The 24,091-nt window shown below is 38.4% G+C and overlaps 1 protein-coding gene across 1 annotated transcript; it reads right to left on the bottom strand.

Moving 5' to 3' along the window:
* Nucleotides 1-358: 358 nt before the first annotated feature.
* CNRIP1 (cannabinoid receptor interacting protein 1) lies at nt 359-24,091 on the bottom strand. The gene is made up of 3 exons (XM_043917613.1): nt 23,533-24,091; nt 20,402-20,552; nt 359-1,358 (listed from the first exon to the last, which is right to left on the bottom strand). Exons 1-3 carry the CDS (start codon nt 23,709-23,711, stop codon nt 1,194-1,196), a joined length of 495 nt encoding a protein of 164 aa, XP_043773548.1. The 5' UTR covers nt 23,712-24,091; the 3' UTR covers nt 359-1,193.

Raw genomic sequence — 24,091 nt, 5'->3', positions numbered from 1 at the left:
CCAGGGACAGGGGAGCCTGGTGGGCTGCCGTCTACGGGGTCACACAGAGTCAGACACGACTGAAGCGACTTAGCAGTAGCAGCAGCAGCAGCCTCCCTTTTTAGTATTCTGAAGGATGCCTGAATTCAATTCAGGTAAGATGGTTCTTTGGGACACTAGTCCACCATCTTCTTGGGTTGCTGGCTTTCCAAATAAAGTTCTATTCTTTGACCCCCGACACATCATCTCTTGATTTATTGACCTGTCACGCAGTGAGCAGTACCAATTTGGACTCGGGAACAGTCTTAGTAGAGCTGACCTGAAGCAGAGGTCTACCTACTGAACAGATATTGCCCAAACTAAGAAAGTAAGTCAAGGATGATTTTCAATGTCTTTATTAAGAAATATCAAAAGTTGATTACATTTCCATACACAGTTTTACAAAGTTCGAGTGAAGGGGAAAGTAGGGAGGCCATCAGTATGCCTGTTTGGACACCACAATCACTTTCCAGAAAGGTAACCTTGTCACTTTTGGTCACCTTAACAGTGGTCCACACAAGGCTCTTTCCTACTTCCACTAGGCCACAGCACAATACATCACTTGAGTTCTAATAAGGTATAAATACTCAAACATTTGTCCTTTTCTTCTGTCATCATCCTTCCCTGAAAAAGCCAAGCTGTTTATAGAAAGCACAACATTTGAGTCCCATTGACTGCTGTTTGCATCACATTTTCACAAAGCCTGCTTTGAGAGTTGGAAAACATTGCAAGTTACATGTTACCATAGCACACTTGGGATGGAACCCACGCACATTGTTATTTTTTATTTAACATTTAACAAAAAAGAGGGAAGCACTCAACTTGGAAACAGAACAGCACAGTCATCACTGGAGAAGTTAAGTGCGGAACAGGGCCTGCAGATTCCACGAAGCTCCTTCAAGAGGTCACCAGGGTGACCAAGAACAACTGGAGGCAGGGATATCAATACAGAATACAGAAAGAGAGCCTCTTGGGCAGGGAACATCACAATCTTTTGTGTCAGGGATATTGCAACAGAGGGGAATTACACTTTCAAAAATAATCGGGGCTAGTGGGTCCTTGGCACCAGACGGGACACTGGCAATGGTTTGGTGTGCCTCGGTGAAGCCTTGTGCTGGGTTGTCTAAAAGTGGATCTCTGATGAGACTGTCCAGCAGCATCAGAAAGTGCTATCTTCAGAGGAAGGACTCCTTATTCACCCACATGAGACTGCGGGTCTCGTTGGGCTTGCATTCGTACTCAATGACGGAGAAGGGACTTCCCCACTGGCAGTGATCTCGCTTGTGGTAATTGTAGAACTTGACCTGCCACATTGTCTCGAAGGTCCCAATGTCAGTGAACTGAGGGAAGAGAAACACACCCCATCAAAAACTCATTCTGCCACTAGCAATAGACAAGAGCTGATGTTCCTGGAAGAGGTGTAATAGGGAAGAACAAATCTGACTCCATATTAGAGCTGTTTCTTTTACTTTAACCTTCGCATTCTATTGTTTTTGCTTCAAGGTAAGAATGTTACCTGAAATACACAGGATAGCCCATTTTCAAGGTTCTGACTTTTAAGAGTACAACACTTTTTTATTCATATAGAGGTAAAATGTTGCAGAACCGAGAGTAACATTCATCTTGTTGGAGGTTTACAGGAACATTGTAACCTGACCGATGTGGACTGTGCAAGAACAGATTCCTGCACCAAGAGGTTTGCAATGACTAACTCTCCTCCTCCCCACACTCTGCCCCTCACGTTTCAGTAACCAGTATAATCACTCCGGGCTCCTGTGATAAAAGCTTAGGCCTTTTACTGTAATGAATGATCTTCCTTTATTACAAGAGAGATCTTCCTGAAAAGCTATCTGTAAGTCATTTATTTCTCTATAAAATCATATTCCCATTACACTTATTGCATTTGCTATGATATTGCCTTCATAAAAATAACTCTCCAAATGTATATGTTTCCTAAATTGAAGTTCTGGAAACCACTCTTAGAATCTCAGAATTTCAGAGCTTGCCACAGAAGGGAGATTGGGAAGAGAAGAGGAGAAATGGTGTTTAATGATTGCTTTTGGTTTCTGTTTAATAAAACAGTTGTACAAAATAACATGTGTCCAACATGACTAAACATAATATACAACTGCCCTCTCATCATTAATTTCAACTCCACGAAAACCTATTTTATTGAAAGCATTTGCTTGTTAAAGATGCTAACTTTCAAGTACTATTGAGTGTTTATAAGCCATGCCCATGCCTCAGGTTTTGATTATACATTATCCAAAGCCATAGCTTTGGATATGTGTGACTTACACATAGAAAAATTTGTATAAGGGATACTCCTTGCTCTCAAGAAATCTGCCACCTTCTTCCAGAAGACAGGCCCTGAAAACACCGCACAGAATTCTCCAGAGTCATGAGCACACAATTCTCATGTAGCTGAGAAGAGGGTACAGAATACCCTAGAGGCCACTGGGCAGGGGCTCAAGTGGCCTGCGGGGTAGCCTGACCCTGCCACCGTCTCCTGGAGCTATTTAGGGGACCTGGCATTAAACAGCATGATGCCTGCTGTTATTTTCTCCTCTGACCCTCCCTTGTCATGGGAGGAGACAGGGACTGACTTAGCAGGTTCTTAGACTTGTCAGGAGCCAGAAGACGTGGAGGGGGGAGGGCAGTGAGCAATAGAAGCCTTCTGCTAGCGGCTGCCACAGGGGAAGGGTGATCAGGTGCTTCCCAGATAGCTTTCCAAGATGCTTTCAAAATTATATCCTGCACCATTGCCTCATCTTGTTAATCTGATCCCAAAACAAGATTTGGCTTGCCTTTGGAAAATTTGCTTGACTTGTAACAGTGGATGATGTACCTTGAGTCCACAAATCTTCTCTCAGCTAAGAAAATGAAGTCTCTCTTTGTAGAAAGTCATGACTTAAAGACCTGTGTACAAATATGCAGCTTTATTCACAAAAGCCCTAGACTGGAATCAACCCAAATGTTTCATCATTTACCTGCTGATAGACACATTTGGTATATCTACTAATATAAAAAGGCTTTTTACTTAACAGTAAAATAGAACATACTGATTCAGGCAGCAATAAGTTTGGATTTCAAAGACATGCTGAAAAAAAAAAAGACAGGCTGAGCAAAAGAATCCAGACCCCCAAAGAATATATGTACTATATGAGTCCATATATGTATGTACATATATATGTATATCTATGTAGTTTATAGTGATAGAATGCCAGGCTCCTTTGTCCATGGAGTTTTCCAGGCAAGAATACTGGAGTGGGTTGCCAGTTCCTACTGGCAGGGGATCTCCCTGACTCAGGGATTTAATCTGCATCTCTTGTGTGTCCTGCATTGCAGGTGGATTCTTGACCTGCTGAGCCATCAGGGAAGCCCCAGAATATAATCTATGCTGAGAGGAAATATCTGTGGTTACCTCGGTTACCTGAGGTAGGAGGAGGGGATAGATAATTGATGAAAATGTGCCAGAGGCAACTTTTTGCAGGTAACGGAAACATTTTACATCTTGATTGGTGTGGTGGTTACAAGAGCACATGTATGTTTTTGTTAAAACTCATTGATCAGTATACTTAAAATGGTATATTTATTATATGTAAACAATGCAACAAAGTTGATTAAAAATAAGAAATATTGATTTTTAATGAGCAACAAGGAGACAGGTATTCTTAACCCTGCCAGTGGGAACTGAATTACACAGCCTTTTGGAAGGGTAATTTGTCTCTGGAAGGACTGATGCTGAAGCTGAAACTCCAATACTTTGGCCACCTGATGCGAAGAGTTGACTCATTGGAAAAGACCCTGATGCTGGGAGGGATTAGGGGCAGGAGGAGAAGGGGACGACAGAGGATGAGATGGTTGGATGGCATCACTGACTCAATGGACATGAGTTTGAGTAAACTCCGGGAGTTGGTGATGGACAGGGAGGCCTGGCGTGCTGCGATTCATGGGGTCACAAAGAGTTGGACACAACTGAGCGACTGAACTGAACTGAACTGAAAGCTGTGAATATACTTGGGTATAGCAATTTCACTTATAATTTATCTTGACATCACAGTGTTCAGAATAGTGAAAAACTGAATTATAAATTTCCATCCATAATTCATTATGGCATATCTATATAGTGGAATACTATGTAACAAGTCTAAATGTAAATATTTAAATAAAAATTTTCTATTATTCTGTATTGTTACCTGAACTAAGCAGAGTACCAACAAGACTGTCTAGCATTAATTTCATTAAAATTATACAGGACTTTCCTGGTGGTACAGTGGTTAAGAATCTGCCTGCCAGTGTAGGGACAGGAGATTGGTCCCTGGTTCAGGAAGATCCACATGCCGTGGAGCAACTAAGCCCATATGTCAGAGCTAATGAGCCTGTACTCTAGAGCCTGTGAGAAGCAACTACTGAGCCGGGGGCCACAACTACTGAAGCCCATGCGCCTAGACCCTAGGCTCTGCAACAAGAGGAGTCATAGCAATGAGAAGCCCGTGCACAACTAGAGAGGAGCTCCCACTCTCCGCAACTAGAGAAAGCCTGCATGCAGCAACGAAGACCCAGTGCAGGCTTGATAATAAAAATTATAATAATAATAATAATAAATTATAATATAATAATAAATAATTTAATAATAAAAAATTATACATGTTAATGCTGATGGAATAAGTTTCATTTTCTTCTATGTACTTATTGGTACTTTAAAGATTTAATGATCAAATTTTACTTTTATAATCAGAAAAAAATGTTAAGCCAAAATTGTATTTACAAGTTTTACCAAATAGCTAATATCCTTAACATAAAATATGTTAAGAACTACTAAGAACATTTGGATAAAACTGAACAGTTCATTAAAAAAATTGGCTAACTCTGAAAAATATTCAAATGTAGTCATATTAGTAATTAAAGAAATACAAACTTTCAGAGTTTTGTAACTTGTTCACCTATCAACTCAGCAAACAATTTCAAATACCAGAAGCAGTTTAAGCCTAAAACTTTAGGAAAGTATTATGAAAAATGGTGGTATATCTGTACTCTGAATATGTATAACCACTAAACAGAAATTTCGGGTTTTTTTTTTTAAATGTATTATTTATTTAGTTTTGGCTGTACTGGGTCTTCGCTGTCGTGAAGGCTTTTCTGTAGTTGAGGTGAGCTGGGGCTGTGCTTTGGCTGTGGTCCCCGAACTTCTTACTGCGGTGGCTCCTTGTTGGGGAGCATGTGCCCTGGGGCGCGCGGGCTTCAGGAGTTGCAGTGCATGGGCTCAGCAGTTGTGGTCGGTGGGCTCTAGAGACAGGCACACAGGCTGAGTTGCCCAGTGGCAAGTCGAATCTTTCTGCAACAGGGATTGAAACTGTGTCTTCTGCATTGGCAGGTGGGTTCTTTACCACTGATCCACCAGGGAAGCCTAGGAATTTAGTTTTAATGATGACAGAAGATGATTAAAACAATGTTAACAGAAAAAAGATGGATGAAAATGAGCTCAAATACACTAAGATGTATAGAGAAAAGAAAATGGAAAAATATTAACAAGAGTTCCCAAAGAAAACTTTTTCTAGCTTTCTACTTAAATTTTCTGCAATAAATATGTTACTTTTATAAGCAGAAAGAATATTTTAAATGGTGAGATGGATCTATCACCCCTGAAAAATTAATACAAATATCCCTCAAACCCTAGGGATTTAATAAAATCTATTAAGGATACATAGTATGAAGTATGATACAACTTTGTTTATAATACCACCCTTAAGTGGTAATAATAAACTGATATCTCATTTTACAAAACACCGAGATGACTTACTATTATTTTTGACCAATGTAGGATACTGTACATTTTAAATGCAACTGAATTAAGTTCTAAAAATATTTTATAAACACCAACTAAACTTTCGCAGGAGCAGCTTGAAACAAGCTTAGGTAAGTGGGAGAAACAATACTGAGGCCTTTTTGGAAATAGATATAAATAAAAGTTAGTCACAAAAACAAACAAAGATGATTAAGACCACAGGCAGTAAACAAAAACGAAAGCCCTTAAGGCACTACACTTAATATCTAAGTAACCTTACAACTAAGAAAGTCTCCATCCAAGAATTCTCAGTAACACAGTAAACCAAAACAGAAATATGTTGACAGCAAGTCACAGCTAAAGATTCTACTTTCTTTCTCTTTTATTAATGTTGGACTCAAGGTCATGTTACAGTAAACTTAACTGCTGCTGACTAGGCATGTATTTTCCTCTCTCCCACATCTTAATTGTTTTAACTTCTCATAAGCGCCCTTTCTATTCTTCCTTCTGGAGCTCTATTTCCTGGCCATCTCCCTAACTCGGGCTTTCTTCTGTTCTGGCTAAGAACAGATGGGGTCTTCAAAACTGACATTGCTTTTGAAGAACAGAAACAACTACACAGCTTTCTACCCGCTCCCAACCCATCTGTGCCTTCCAAGGAAAATTTACCCAGGCAAGCTCCCCAGTGATGCAATTAGACACAGGATAATTCTGTGCATTTAATAGCTCTCTTTTTAAAAATACACAGTTACTATCCTTTATCTCATTCAGTCTTGTGTCTGGTTTTAACATCTCCATTTTGTGGATGAAAGAACTAATTCAGAGAGGTTAAGTGAGTTGCTCTAGTACTGTGCAGCCAGCTAGTGGTAGGAGCAAGTCAAGAACCTAGGTTTCCTAATTTTCATCCAGAAAATGATAACCAGTGTACAAGCAAATGAGCTACAAGCTACTGAACAGTGTTTCTTTTTTCTCCCTGAATGAGAAGAATATCTATGAATTGTCACGTGTAGAATGTTTTAGGATGCCACTACAGACTGTTTGTATCTCCCCCAAATTCATATGGTAAAGCCTAAATCCCCAGTGATAGTATCTGGAAGTGGGGTCCTCTGGAAGTAATTATGGCAGGAAGATGGAGCCCTCATGAATAGGATTAGTGCCCTTATAAAAATAGACATGAGAGGGATGATCTGTTTTTCCCTTCCTTCATGTGAGAACACGGTAAGAAAGAAGCTGTCTGTGAATCAAGAAGACTGTTCTCATCAGACACCAGGTCTGCTGGCACCTTGATCTTGGATTTCCGGCCTCCAGAACTGTGAGAAATAAATATCTGGTGTTTAAGCCACCCAGTCTATCGTATTCTGAAACTGACACTCTACTATATACCTGGACATTTTACTTTAGTGTTCTTACAAGTTACAAGCCTTGGTACACTTCTATTTCACAACCAATGTGAAGGGAAACCCATCAGATTCTAAGGAGAGGAGACTCATTTGTTGTCCTCAGTAACAAGTGAGGAATCTTGACTTGTTAATAAACAGTAAATATTTTATTAAAAAATTTTTCCTGTTGTGTTGGGTCTTTCTCACTCTGTGCGGGCTTTCCCTAGTTGTGGAGAGCAGGGGCTACTCTCTAGTTGCAGTACATGGGCTTCCCATTGTGGTGGCTTCTCCTGTTGAAGAGAAAAGGCTCCAGGCACAAAAGGCTCTGGGCGATGATAGTTGCAGCACTTGGGCTTGGTAGTTGTGCTGGTTCAGTAGTTGTGGCTCATGGGCTCTAGAGCGTGGGTTAGTAACTGCAGCACATGGGCTTAGTTGCCCCATGGCACATGGAATCTTCCCGGATTGGGGACTGAACTCATGTCTCCTGTATTGGAAGGCAGATATTTAATCACTGTACCACCAAGGAAGTCCTGAAGAATTTATTTTAAACAATTTCTGTGGTGGTCTTACAACCATATGATCTAGAATCCCCAGAGTACTTCTCTCTATTCACCATTCTACTCAATTTCACCAGTGACATGTGAAATTCATCAAGAATAAAGTGATGCAGAAATTCATTGACTTAGGAGCACAGAATCAACTTACTGTATTGATAGAGACATGACGTTACTTTATTAGTAAACAAATTCAGTTTAAATAAGCATCTGTGACTTTTACTGTGGTCTGACCTACCAATTCCTACTGGATTCTGAACATCTCTATTCCTGTACCATTTGAAGTTTTATTAGTAAATCCTTATTTTCCATTTCTCTTAGCTGAATAGATAGGGCTAACAGTTCTAAGTCTTATAAGTATGCTTAACTTCATAAGAAATTGTTAAACTTTTCCAAAGTGATTGTGCCATTTTACTTTTCCACCAGCAATATGAGTTTCAGTTGTTCTATTGATACATTCTCTCCAAAAGCTGACATTGCCAGTTCTTTTAATTTTAGCTAGTCTAGTAGTAAGAAGAGCAATAAAGAGCAAATAAAAAAGCAATAAAGAGCAGAAACCAATGAAACAGAAAAAGGAAAAACAGTAAAGAAAAACTCATGAAACTAAAATCTTCTTAAAAAACTATCTTTAAAATTGATAAATCCCAGCAAAACTGAGTAGGAAAAAGAAAGCAAATTACCAATATTAGGAATGAAAGATGCTATCACTATTGATCCTACATTGGTAACAACATGGAATCCTTAGATTAGGATCCTTATACCAATATGGGCTTCCCTGGTGGCTCAGTGGTAAAAAATCTGCCTGCTGATGCAGGAGACATGGGTTCAATCCCTGCATTGGGAAGATCCCTGGGAGAAGGCAATGGCAACCCACTCCATTATTCTTGCTCAGGAAATCTCAAGGACTGAGGAGCCTGGCAGGGTGCAGTCCATTGGGTTGCAAGCGTTGGCCACAACTTAGAGACTAAACAACAACATATACCAATACATTTGGTATACAAATGTACAAATTCTTTGAAAGACACAAACTATCACTAAATCTCTAACTACTAAAGAAACTGAATTTGTAATTAAAATTCTTACCAGGAAGACAATTTCAGGCTCAGTGGCTTCAATGATAAATTCATACACTTAAGGGGAAAATACTGATGCTACATAACAGAGGAAGCAATACTTCTCAATTCATTTTGTGAAGCCACTATTACCCTGATACCAAAACCTGACCAAAATATTATGGGTAAAGGAAAGTTGCAGACAAAAATTCCTTATGGATTTATGCATAAAACTTACATATAATTTTATTTGCTTGAAATATTAGTAAATCAAATCCAGCAATACATAATAAGGATATTACATTGGAGGTTTATCCTCAGAACTCAAGGATGGTTCAATATTTGAAAATCCGTGTAATTTGCCATATTAACAAAATAAAGGAGAAACACTATGTAATCATATCAATAAATGCAGAAAGAACATGTGGTAATTCAACATCCTTATACCTTATTTATACTTATACCATCCTTATTTATACCTTTTACCATCCTTATACTTTATTATCATATATAATAAAAATTCTCAGCAAACTAGGAATAGAAGAAAAGTTCTTCAGTCTGATTAAGGGCCATTAATAAAAAAACAATAGCTAACATCACCTTCAACGTTAAGTGAACCGAGTCCTTTCCCTATAAGATGGAAATAAGGCAAGGAGAGCAGTTGCTTCTATTCCTGTTCAGCACTGTATTAGTGGCCCTAATTAAGGCAAGAAGGGGAAAAAGGGAAACAAAACTTTCAATTCACGATAAAAATGTGTGCAAAAACTATGAAGCAATTAACAAGCAAATTCAGCAAGTTTGCAGGACCCAAAATCAATTTAGAGTAAATCATATTTCACAAAGAAATACACTAGCACTGAACTAGTAGTATTATTTTTTAATATTTGGCCAATTTTGTGGGTGAAAATTGGCCTTGTATTATTTATATGTATATATATATATGTATAATAGTGAAAGTCTTTTTTTAATATTTATTGATGATTTGCATTCCTTTGTGAATTGCCTCTTTATTTTTTTTTGCTTATTTTTCAATTTCCTATGTCCTTCTCTTTCAATTTCCTATGTCCAGTAAGGTTCTCTTCCTTACTGGTTTCTAAGAATTCTTTATATATGAAGTAACAGATTGTGCCAAAATATTAGAAAGAGTTGACAGGAGGAACACATTTTATGTTTGGGAATGCATGTGTAAGGCCACCTTCCCGCACAACACAGGTTCACAACAAGCTCATGTACTGCTTGCCTCATTCCTCCAAACTCCCCCCAGTCTCTTGTCTAAGAGGGCCAACCAGAAGGGGAATAATGCGATGACTTATCATAATGCAGACAGAATCTCCCTTTGGGCTCTCTCCTTGAAGGGACTAAGTAGAGAATTAGTCCCATTAAAATACAAGTCAGCAATACTCCTTGAAGTGGGGGTGGGGGTGGAGAGCTTTTAGAGTTGGGTGTTGTTGTTTAGTCACTAAGTCGTGCCCAACTCTGTTGTGACTCAATGGACTGTAGCCTACAAGGCTCCTCTGTCTATTGGATTTCCCAGGCAAGAATACTGGAGTGGGTTGCCATTTCCTTCTCCAGGGGATCTTCCCCACCCAGGGATGGAACCCACATCCCCTCTGTCTACAGTACTGGCAGGCAGGTTCTTTACCATTGAGCTGTCGGGGAAGCCCTTAGAGTTGGGTATCATTCATAAATTCCTGTACCAGGGCCTCTGGAATTATGTGAATAAAGAGATCACTGCCACTAATCTAAGTCAGATGGCATTTGATAACATCCTGAGTCCAGCTTCAGGGCTGCAGCATTGTCTGCACAGGCAGTGGTAAATCGAGGCAACACTGCTTAACCATCCGTTATAAACAAGCTTTTCACATGTCACCAAGTATCATTTGCCTTTTAAATTGCCTTTTAAGGAAAATTTAATTTAACTTTGTTTACAACATTTAACAGGAAATCTACATTTATGTAACCAGAGTTTTCCATTTTTAATCTTTGGATTTCTTCCATTTTTACCTTTGGATTTCTTCCATTTCTTTTAGGTTTAGATACATCCTTTTCATTTTGATTTTTTTACAAAGTTGATGCTTTAGAGATAATCTCATAATCCATCTGAAATATTTTTTGATCAGGAAAGAAGGAAAGGCATCAGGAAAGAACAGAGCCTCCCAAATAGCCAAGTATCCTAGCATCCTTTATCCAATGTTTAAAAATCTAAGAAACTATCTTGAGATAACCCTAGACTTATAAGAAGTTGTTTTGGTGTACCTTTAATTCAGCTTTCCTTGCTAGCTTCACCTACTTGATTAATTGAGTTTACCTGGACATCTCAAGACTTCCTTATTACTTATGTAAGTGGTTGTGTCAGCAATGTATAATATTTAAGCTTGACAGAAGTTTTGTCATAGGATAGTGTTAAAGCATATACAAAGCTTTCATCACAAAAATGAAATTTTCACTTAACATTTCAGCTGCTTGATCAGGAAAACTTCTAATTTCAATTAATGCTAATTCTAATTTCAGCTGTAATTGAATTAGCCTATCACTGATAAAATACAAATGCATGGCTAATGCTCAAACCAAAAGCTGTATGATCATTGTTGGAACAATCAATCACCTTCTTCTTCTAGAGTAGAAATTATATTTAAGGACCTAGGCTTTATTGCTTGGACTCATAAAATGTGAAATACCATTTTAAATCTTTTGGAAATGATGTACGGTATAAACATAAATCAAATTTGAATTAGAGGAAAGTTAAATCACATAAAATCTAAAATTTTATGGGAAACCCAAAATAGACTGTTAACTATGAAAAAATAACCATCTTCATTTTAAAAGAAAAAATCATAATAGAAAATGAAAAATTTTAGTGTAATTGTATTTCTACACAATGAAAAATAAAATAAAGCAAGAGTAAGAGAAATAGGATAGATATGACAGATTTTTTTCTTTATTAGGAGTCTGATTTAAGAAAATAATTTCCAACAGAAGCATTGACAAAACATGAAAGAACAATCTATAGAAGAAACAAAATTAAATTGACATGTAGAAATGTTCATTCTTGTGATAGTGAAAAGTAAACTAGAAAATCTATTACATTTGAAGTAATTCTCAGTGATGTCATAATTATAACAAAGTCAGTAGGCTTCTTCATTGCTAGTAACATTGTAAAATAGTATGTACAACTTAAAAAAAAAACACCAAAATGCCATATTGGAGAACAGCCTTAAAGATTCAGTTCTTTTGACCAAATATTTTTACTCAGATTGAAGTAGATATATATATGTATGTATATACATATATAAAATTTTACATTATAGCACTTTTTATGATGGGACAATCAATATATCTAATATCTGGGTAAGTCTAATCATGATACATTGTGATAGAGTCTTATATTACCATTAAAATTTTTAAAATATGTAGAAAGTTGGACAATATATATTAAAAATGATTGCAACTATAGAATGTATTTATGTGAAAGTTAATCTGAAAATGAACCAAATCAAAATGCAGGGATTACTGGTGCTTTAAAAGCTCACATTTCTGAATCTTGTCTTGATATTTCACAGTTTTTTAAAGAAACATGCAAATCCCTTGAGATGCTGGGATGCATAGCCACACTTCTCAGCATGCCTGTACCCAACCAGAAAGGAATCCTATATGGATTTGTTGGATTTCAGTCCTAGTTGGTGTCATCCTAAATGACAGTATTTGAGAATCTGACTTCTTCAGCAAACAACTAGTATCATACCCTAAGGGTAATTTTATAATTTTTATACCATGTTAGGGCTGACAGTGGTCTTAGTGATCAAAGAGTAGAATTCACCTATTTGTATTAAAGAAACAGGCCCACTGAGTTAAGCTTTGCCTGGGATCACAGTTAATTATGGGGCTTCCCTCATGGCTCAGATGACAGAGAATCGTCTATAATGCAGAAGACCTGGGTCAGGAAGATCCCCTGGAGTAGGGAATGGCAACCCACTCCAGTATTCTTGCCTGGAGAATCCCATGGACAGAGGAACCTGGCAGACTACAGTCCATGGGATTTCAAAGAGTCGGACACAACTGAGGGACTAATACAGAGTTAATTATAGAAGAAGATGACATCCTAATACCTTTATAACTTCCAGTTTTAATTCTGACATTCTAGAGGTTTCCTAAGGCACCCACACCACGGATGTTTCCCTTGATAAAGTATGTAAATTTAATAATCCAGGAACTTGCTGCTTAACTGATTGTATTTACCTGGATAGTTCAAGGTTTTAGTGTTGCCTGTGAGAATATGGTATGTCTACACTTTTTAAAAACTTGAGTCATAATAATGGTAACTTAAAAATGTCACAGGATAATGATGAAATTAGCTGAAAGCTTCACCAGTGGAATGAACATTTGAATTCAATACCAGAGCTGCTGACATAATCAGAAAACCTCTAATTTCCATTGTTTTCCTGAGAATCAGCCTACTACAAATAAAACACAAATGCATGGCCAATGCTCAAACCTAACGCTATGTGATCACTGCTGGAACATTCAACTATCAATCACCTGCTTCTTCTAGAGTAGAAATAATATGGAAGAATCTAGGCTTTACAGATAGAACTCAGGATTCTTGAGTTAGAGCGTAGAAATTCTTTTCCCCACAACATACCCCAAAGGTATTGAGTAACTTAAAAGCTCTCCAGCCTTTTAGCAGGTACCTGGACAGGCAATCCAGACTTACTGTGAGTAATAAAATCTTTCTTTTAATGGATATGTCTAAATTATACTCATACTAAAAAAAATACCGTATTTCAGTCTTATTCAAAATAATGTAGATGTTCTTAGTTTACCAATCCAATTAAGAAGTTTTTAACTAAGTTCTAAATTGTTTGTTAATCGTTCTTCCTAGTGTTCTTTTTAAACTTACAGCAAAAGAAGTATGACTTCACACCCTTCTAAAACCAGAGGAAGTTATAGCTCTGCTCCCCTCAGCCCATTCTGGCTCCAGGGAGAAGGTGGGGAAGGGAGGTCTCCTCTCCTGTTCTGTGACCACCTGAATGGGATACAGTCTCATCTACTGTGACTGCCTCTGTACCTGACCCAGTGCTCAGCACCAGTTCAGTGAAAGAATGAACAACTTAAAGTCAGCTCACTGGCCTTTTGAGCTCTCATTAGAATTTGATACATGGCCAATAGGCACATGAAAAGATGCTCAACATCACTAATAGAGAAAGGCAAATCAAAACTACAATGAGGTACCATCTCACACCAGTCAGAATGGCTAACATTAAAAGGTCTACAAATAAAAAAAAAAAAAAAAAGGTCTACAAATAACAAATGCTGGACAGAGGGCAGAGATCTGTACACCACTGGTGGGAATGTAAATTCGTGCAGATGCTATGGAAAACAGTATGGAGGTTCCTGCAAAAAAATAAAAATAGAGTTGCCATAGGATTCAGCAATCCCACTCCTGGGCATATGCCCAGACAAAAGTAAAGTTTTAAAACATACATGCATCCCTATGTTCAAGCAGCACCATTTAGCCAAGACATGGAAACAACCTAAATATCCTTTGACAGATGAATGGATATAAAGAAGATGTGGTGCATACATACAATGGAATATTACTCAGCTATCAAAAAGAATGAAATAATGCCATTTGTAGCAACTTGGATAGACCTAGAGATTATCATACTAAGCAAAGTAAGTCAGAAAGGAAAAGACAAATACCATATAATATCACTTACATGTGGAATCTAAAATACTATACAAATCAACATATCTATGAAACAAGAACAGACTCACAGATATAGACAACACACTTGTGGTTGCCAAGGGGGAGAGAGAGTAGGGGAGGGAAGGAAAGGAAATTTGGGATTAGCAGAGGCAAGTTATTATATATATAGGATAGAAAAACAACAAGGTCATACTGTATAGCACAGGGAACTATGTTCAATGTTTTATGACAAACCATAATAGAAAAGACTATGAAAAAGAATATATATATATAGTGTCTTCCAGGATTTTCCGGAAAATATATAAACATATATGTCTGAGTAACTGAGCTGTACAGAAGAAATCAACACAACACGGTAAATCAGCTAAACTTCAGTAAATTTTAAAAAATAAAAATAAACATAAAATTCTGATATGCATTTCCAATTTTGCTTCCAGTTAATCATTCCTTTAACTCTAATTATTGATACATATGCTATTCTTGACACACTAGAATAGAAGGATCTTTGATATAAAAGAAACTTATTTTGATCCACCAGCCCTTTACTGGATATGAGACCTTCAAATATTTTTTTAGAAGTCTAAAAATACCTTTTAAAATGTGTTTCTGTAGAAATGGATGGTTTTCTCAGAAAACCAACTAAAACAGACTCAATAAAATCTTCAAAGCCTCTCCAAAGGCAAACTTATGGACTAAGTTGAAAGTTATGGATATTCTTTCCAAATATCTTTACTTTGGATCCTGACTTTTATGGGGAAATTCTGTCAGACTTTCAAATAACAGCTAAATCATACACCATGTAAACAGTTTCAGAACATAAACTATGAAAATGTGCCCAATTCATTTTATAAAGCGATTAACTCTAACACCCCATGTTAAACTGTGAAGACCTTCTGTCCTTTGCCCATTTCCCCGTCTAATCTACACATTGCTACTAGACTGATTTTTAACAACTGGCAAATCTTATCACTGTTACCAGGTAATGGAAGTCCTACATTGAAATGTTTTTTAAAATGGTGATAATAGTGGGGTGGAACTGTTGGATGAAACTTACAAAGAGAATTATAAAATCTGACAAAATGTAAACAAAAGCTATTTGATGCCTTTAAAAAGCAACTTGCTTGAAAGCAAGACAGAAATCAGAGTTACTCTTGAAGGATCTCAACTCTAACAATTAAGAACCGTTCCTGTGGTTTTTTGCCTGAGGATGCTCCCCAATCCCAGGCAGTTCTGGCAGAAGAAAATAGCAGTTTTATCTACTGGAAAAGGGAGAAGAATGTCCTGGGCTGGAAGAGCAGCTGGAAATTTAGGGAGAAAATCCTGAAAGCAAGAAAGCTGCAGAAGAGGTGAGACCCAAAATCTGACTATGACTCCGCCATAATTCTACAGGCTAATCGCACGTATAGGCTGCTGGGAGGGGGTTTTTCCTGCTTGAAAAAGCAGACAAACCAGTAAAGAGTCTATTTCCCCCCACCAAACAACAGAAGTTTATTGTTTCTAGTTCAAGAGGTTGGTGGTGGTTTAGTCGCTAAGTCGTGTCTGACTCTTCTGCGACCTCATGGACTATAAGATGCCAGGCTCCTCAGATGTCCCAGATCAGGGTGTTAGCAGGGTTGATTTCATCTAAGTGAAGCATCTATTCTTGAAAGAGAAAGTTATGCTGAATAAGATTTGGAAGTTTGCTGCCTTTTTTTTTTTTTTTTAAATTGAATGCATTCCCAAACCTGAGAAGTTGGAGTCTTCATGGCTTGAAATTACCAAAGCAAACGGCTCAGGACTGGTAGAAAAACTGGAAATTTAGAGAAACCTCAGGGTAGATGGATACCAAAATCTTAGTGTAAACTGTCCGATTCCATAGCTGACTGCTAAACTCCACTGAGACAAAGGGGACCAGGCTAGAAAAGCAGCAACTGGAAGTTGAAAAAAAAATTAAGCAGAGATTTCAGCTGCTGTCCTGCTAGAAAGACAGAATTTGCAGCTTCAGTCCAGGAATGTAACTCAAAAAGAAAATAATCCTCAAAAGAATAAAATAAACTAAAATCAATAATATACCATCTATAATATTTAGTTTCTAATCAAATATTATCAAACAAGTAATGAAAGCATGACCCATATTCAGGAAAAAAGTCATTCCTGCTCTAATCGGGGCTAGATACTAGATTTACCAAATAAATATTTCAGACCAGCAATTATAAATATGCTCAAAGAGGTAAAGGGGTATATGGTCAAAATAGGCAAACAGATAAGGAACCTTGAGAAATGGAAACTACAGAAAATACAGATAAAAATTCTAGAGCTGAAAAATATAATGATAGAAAAAAAATCAGAAAACAAGGGGCAGATGAAAAAAACAGTGAACTTGAGTATATATCAATAGAAATTATCTAATTTGGAGATCCATAAAAGAAAACTGGACAAGACCTTAAAGACCTGTAGGATAACACCAAACTGTCCAATGTGTAATTGAAGCACTACAAGAAAGGGAGAGAATAAAGTTGAAAAGAATTTGAGGCAAAATAGTAATTAAAAATAACTCAAATTTGGTAAGAACATTAACTTATAGACTCAAATTCTATCTCTGTGTATATAACCTAAATTAAAATATTTTAATGCAAACGAAAGAGATAATTCAGATAGGACTGGAAGTCAATGAAACAGAAAAATGGGTCAGTGAAGCATATGAAAACAAAACTGGATTTTGGAAAAAGCCAATAAAATGGGTAAATCTCTAGCTAGACTGGTTGGGGATAAGGGAGGAATGGCAAATTATAAACATAAAGAATGAGTGGACATTATTAGAGATCCTAACATATCAAAGGATGGTGCAGGGTTCTTACCAACAACCTCATGCCAACAAATCTGACAATTTAGTTGAAAAAAATGAATGATAATCAAAGACAAATCACAAAAATCAACTCAAGAAATAAAACCTGAATAGCCCGTTATCAAAGAAGGAAGTTGAATTTGTAACTCAAAACCTTTAAATAAAATGAAATGCACGCCTTTATCGGTGAATTCTAACCAACATTAAATAAAAATAATATTTTAATAAGAATAATATAAACTCTTCCAGAAAACAGAAGAGTGAACAACTTTCAAATAATTTTATTATTATTCTGATACCAAAACTAGACAATGACAATACAAAAAAAGAAAACCACAGACCAATATTTCTCAGGAACACAGATGTAAAGTCCTCAATAAAATGTTAATGAATCAAATCCAGTCATATATACAGGGAGCATACCATTGACCAATTGGTATTTATCCTAGTATTCAATAACTCAAAGTTGTTTCAACATTGAATAAACAATAAAATCTACCAGAGGATAAAGAAGACATTATATGATCATCCCAGTAGGTATAAAAAGAATATTTGAAAACATATGACACAGTCATATTTTTTTAAACCTCTCAGGAGAATTTTAGTAAATTAGTGGTAGAAGGGAACTTCATTAACCTGATAACAGGCATTTAATAAAAAACCCTACAGCTAACATCGTACTTAGTGTTGAAAAACTGAATGCTGTCTTCCTGTGATTAAGGAACAAAGATGTCCACTCTCATCAATTCTACTTAGCATCAAACTGAAGGTCCTAGGCATTGCCATCAAGACAGAAATGAAAGGAATATGAATTGAAAAAGAAGAAGAAAAACTGTTTATTTGCAGAAGACATTATATCAAACATGGAATAGCTTAAGTGTTCTACAAAAAAAATCCTGAACAACTTATTAGGATTAATAAGTGAGATTAGCAAGGCCTCAGAATTCAAGATGAATATAGAAAAAAATAAATTTTATTTCTATAAATAGTAAACCACCATATATAATAGTGCTTAAATATGAAATACTTAAAGAAAAATTTAACAACATGTGTATAAAACCTGTACAGGAAACACTGTAATGCATTATAGAGAGAAATTAAAGAAGACCTAAATAAGCAGATATATTTGTGCATCAGAAGACTCAATATTAAAGTGTCAAATCTTTTCAAACTGCCCAATTTGCAAACCCAATTAATATTCCAGTTCCTGAAGAATTGGAGAATAAACTGACAAGTTCATGCTAAAATCTATATAACAATGCCAGGGACCTAGAATAGTCAAAATGACTTTGAATAAAACAAAGCTGAAAGATTTCGGCTATCCAATTTAAAGACTACAATATAGATCATGAAATAAAATGTTTTAGCTCATGTAGGTCTTTTGCATTTCCAAACTTAAAAGACTGATATAATTAAGTAGGTAAAGTAACTAGAATTCTTATACATTGCTGGTAAAAATATGAAATGGTACAACAATCAGGATATTTCTTATATGGTTAAACATATACTTACCATGTGATTTGTTAAATCTTACAAACCTCCAATGGAGTCCCAGAAGCATGAAGATAAATTCAATAAGCAGGCCCTCTAACATCTGAGCTCTGTTTACCTCTCCAGTTTAATCTTTTTTTAAAAAATTTTTTGTTGGAATATAGTTGATTTACAATGTTGGGTTAAATCCATCTTAATCTTAAGTCAGTCTCTACCTCACTGTCTGCTCAAGCTATGCTGGGTTACTCATTCCTTGAAACACATTTTGCTCTCCTCCAGCTGTTGATCTTTGTAGCTCCTTTCTCCTCAAATGTTCCCTCTTCTCTCAGCTCTTAAGAAAGCCATCCCTTAAATCTTCGGCTAGACTAAGAGCCCTGGTATATGTCCCAAGGGTACCACTACTTTTTTAGCACATTTTGTACAATAATAATTATTTACTTTGTTATTGATAATCTTGTATAAAGTATGTTTTCCTCCTCTACATTAGAAGCCCTATGAAGCCAAGGATATCTATTCTGTTCACCACTCTTCTCCCAATACCTGATATATAGAGGAAGTCTTTACATATTTGCTGATAAATCAAACAAAACAACTATAAAATTAAAAATTAAAACCCTTAAATATTAGCATTTTCAATGTAATAACATATTAAAAATGATAAATGACATTAAGTAGGGTTTCTTTTAAGAAATAAAGAGAAGTTTAGTATTTTAAATTATTTCCATAGATAGATAAAGGAATGAAATGAAATTCAACACATCTCCCAATTATCTCTTAATGAACCAGTAAAAGGATGCTTTAACAAGATAAACATTCAAAACTAACAGTATATCTAATAGTGAAATGCTGGAGATAAGGATTATCACTATTAGTGGAAAATGTTATTCTAGAAACATTAGCCAATGCAATAAGGGCAGGAAAAAAAAAACAACCCAGAAAATGACACAATTAAATGTATTAATAGATTATGATTGTCTACCTGAAAAATCCAAGATCACTGAATGAAGAATTTTAGTAAGCAAGTTCCGTAAGGTGGCCAATTATAAAATACACAAACATATACTGTAAAAACAATGCAGCAGTGGCATAAGTATAGGCAGATCAATGGAACAGATAACAAAAATGTAGGGAGAGAATTATATTTTTGTCACAAAGAAATTACTGTAAAACTGATCATTGGAGAAGCATGGATTATTTAATTAACCGTACTGAGACACTGAGCTTCCCAGGTGGCTCAGGGGTAAAGAATCTGCCTGCCAATGCAGGAGATGTGGGTTTGCTCCTGGGGTTGGGAAGATCCTCTGGCGAAGGAAATGGCAACCTACTCCAGTATTCTTGTCTGGGAAATCCCCTAGACAGAGGAACCCGGCAGGCTACAGTCCATGGGGTCACAAAAGAATTGGACATGATTTAGAGACTAAAACAACAACTGGGACATTATGAAAAAATATATGAAACTATGAGCTGATATAACACTTCATAATATTTGATTTTATATCCTTTCTTAAGGGAAAATAGTGATTATTTTCCTTTACATGGTTTCCATTTGCTTTGGCATCACACCCCAACACTCCCAAGCAGACCTTACCGGCATGGTGATCTGGATGGGCTGCCGTTCTCCACTCTTGGTTGGGGCCACACCTTCTGTGTCATATGTTCCCGTATATACGATTCTGTCCCCATCAGGCTCTTTAGACTTCAGTTCCAGTGGGACAACCACACCACCGATGGAAATGTTCCTGCAATGGACTTGAGTTGACCATATATGGTAGAAATTAGCTTAGGCACCCTGTCCTGGTGTGGACCATAACCCTGGGCAAAAACCATACAGGGTTGGCTAACAGAGACACTGTGGTGTGATAGAAAGTTCTGAAACTTTAGGGAGCTTGTCTTTCCCAACTAACCAGTCATGTGAACCTAGATCAACTGTTTAATCTCTCTGGATTGACATGAGTATTCTCATCCAGAATACTTGTACAAGGCTAAGTCAGATTCTGTCAATGGTCTTCCTCTTTAGTTTCTCATCTGTGGAACTTTTAAAAATCTAGCTATACCCAGCCTATCTCAAACACTTGGCTTGGGGTGTGGTTTGGGCATTTGTAAGTTTATTTTAACATTGCAGAGGTGATCCTAATGCACAGGTAGAATTCAGAACCACTGAATGAGTTCTCTAATAATTTTTTTTCTGTTCCAACAACAGAACATTAGGGGTCCCATGATTTGGGGGGTACTCTTCCTCAAGCCAGGCATATACCAAAAATTCTCACTGCATAATTTCTTCATGTGAGGGTAATGGTTCTTTTTTTTTTTCTTCTTTTTTTTCTTTTTTTTTTGGGGGGGGGGGAGCCTGGAGTGCTGCAGTCCATGGGGTCACAAAGAGTTGGACATGACTTAGCAACTGAATAACATCATACAGTACTATATGATCTAAAGAGCTTGTTAAGGTCTATTAAATACACCTAAGGAAACCAGCTTGAGATGCATTTAGTCAGACACTACTCCACACATCGTCAGGATCCCAGGACACAATGCCTCCAGGCCCCATAGGTGACTGAGCCCTGTGACATTCACTGCTGCTACTGTTGACATTTTCATTCTGTAACTGCGAACCTCAGCTGATTCTTAAGGAGGTCACCTAGATTCTTTTAAACATGACAAGTGTCATAAGACCATGCTACTTACACTTTGTCCAGGCAATACCAAATGGTCAATGTAATGATCTTTTTAGTTTGTACAAATGGAGAATAAACATAAGCAAATATTTAATCATTTAGCTACTTATTAGCCTGATGAGGGCAACAATTATATTTGACACCAACTTGGGTTTTCTCCTCTTGAGTTACCACAAAGGACAATAGCATTAAAGTGATTTGAGGGGGGAGAAGAGGCCATGTTGGAGAATAAAAAGGCATTTACTATTATGTTAGGAGTACTACATGTTATCTCATTTAATCTCAACTACTCTGAGAAATAGATTGTAGGGTCTCCATTTTATTTATTTATTTTTTCTTTTTTTTATTTATTTACTTATTTTATTTTTTTATTTTTTTTATTAGTTGGAGGCTAATTACTTCACAAAATTTCAGTGGGTTTTGTCATACATTGATATGAATCAGCCATAGAGTTACACGTATTCCCCATCCCGATCCCCCCTCCCACCTCCCTCTCCACCCGATTCCTCTGGGTCTTCCCAGTGGGGTAATGGTTCTTGAAGTGTCATCCCTGGACCAGCAATGTCAGTATCACCTGCCAATCTATCAGAAAGCAAATTCTTAAGCTCCACTCTAGTGCTAGAGTTTACTACATCTACTTAAGGTGAGGTTCAGTCATCTGTGTTTTAAAGAGCCCTCCAGATGATTCTCATGTACATTCAGGTTTGAGAACCACTGGTTAGGGCATTGAAGCACTTTGATAAAATTAAAGTATAACAAGAAAAAAAGTTTTTTCATTAACACAAATTTATTTTTAGATTAACTTGAAAAATAGAGAACTATCCTGAGGGAACTAGACCAGGTAACTTGATAGAAGGGTTTGCCAGGAAAGATGGGTAAGGAAAAGTCTAGATCATATCTAGATGCACAGAACACTGGGAAATGTGAGAATCATGGATGCTTGGAGCTGCTGGGGATGCTGACAAGTAAATGGACCAAGAGCATCAGAGTCAAGCCAGGTTTGATTCTAGGTCTTTCAACGAGAGCTTGGCACCTAGAAGGCCAATACAACTTTGTTGAATTAAAAGTCTACTGGCCGACACAACTTTGTTGAATTAAGGTCTACTGGGGAAGACTTAAGCTATCAGCCCTCTCCACCCCACCTTCTGAGCTCAGCAAATGGTAGTAGATACAATACGGGGTGGTTTCTTTCCTCTTTCCACATTAGACTTCACACCATGCTTAGGCAGAAGCTGAGAGGTAAAGGACTCCACCTCTTATGGTAAAGGATACTTCCCCATAAGTTCCTGCACCCTTCCTCACTGACTTTCTAGCCTGAGGTTTACAGGTTACAACCACCTCTGATAGCAGAGATGAGATAATTCCTGCCACACACAGACACACACACAGATACACACACACCACCATCCTTTTGTTGTAAGGATGTTGCTAATCCCATCACCAGGCTGAACAGACAATTCAGGAGAAAAAGAAACACACCAGGCAAGGGAAACTAGGCCTAAGCGGGGAAGGCTGCCCTCCGTCTTGCTCTTCCAGCCCCGGGGTTCCAGGCTCATAATGGCTGATGGATGAGTGGCGAGCATCCTTAAGAAGCCCCAATAATCAGCCACCCCCAATTTTATACCTCATTACGCAGCCTTTCTGCCTCCTTCAGTCTTGCAGAACCCGGCGGAGATGAACCGGAATTGCGGTAGGTGAAGCCCAAGGCGAGCTTCTCCCCTCCGCCCCACCCCGGCCGCCTGAGGGTCCGCATCAATGGCTGGACAGAGGGATGAGAAATTTACAAGAAAAAGCCCCCGATCCCCTGGCTTCCAGTTGCAGTATTAAACACCTCACCCTTCGAAGCGTGGAGGGAAGCGAGAATAGCGAAGGAGATGACCTAGGGAGCAGAGAGCTGACCTCATACCTCCCCCCCGCCACAAAACCTCCTGGGCCCTCCCGGCGAGGTGAGAGGTGCCCGGGAGAGGCTCTGGCTGTGCCGGGAGCCTCGGTCCACCCAGCGTATCCCAAGACAGGCCGGTCAGCCGCGGCGCGCGCCCGCACTCACTCGACCTGCAGCGTGGTGGGCTTAATCTTCACCTCCACCTTGTAGGAGGAGCCTGTGAGCAGCTTGATGGTGCGGTTTTGGCCGAAGCGCTGCCCGTCCACCTTGTAGAAAACCGGGCCATCGTTCGGCTGGATGCGCAGGGCGATAGACAGGCGCACGAGGCCCGGCAGGTCTCCCATGGCTGGGCGCGGGCGGGCGCGGGCGGGCGCGGCGGCTCCGGGGGGGCGGAGGACTGAGCCGGCGGCGACCGGGCGGCTGGAGCGCGGTGGGCGGAGAGGAAGCGCGGGGAGGGAGAGGGAGGTGGCGGAGCGGTGGCTGCCGCTAGGAGCCCGAGCCGTCACGGCCGGCAGCCCCGGCTTCCCAGGAGCAGCTCCCCAGGCTGTGGTCCCCAGCCCCCCTCGGCGAGGAAGCGGGCCCCAGGGACAGCTCGGAGGTCCCGTGCTCCCACATCCCCCACTCCCCGAGCCGCGCGCTCCGCGCACCCATGGGGCTCACTCCGGCCCGCAGGCCGCGCGCGGGCCGATCCGCGCAGCTGGAGGAGAGAGAGTTAATCCTGTTT

This window comes from Cervus elaphus, chromosome 11 (assembly GCF_910594005.1).
Source record: "Cervus elaphus chromosome 11, mCerEla1.1, whole genome shotgun sequence".
Classification (NCBI taxonomy): Eukaryota; Metazoa; Chordata; class Mammalia; order Artiodactyla; family Cervidae; genus Cervus; species Cervus elaphus.
This window is presented reverse-complemented; position numbering and strand designations above follow the sequence as displayed.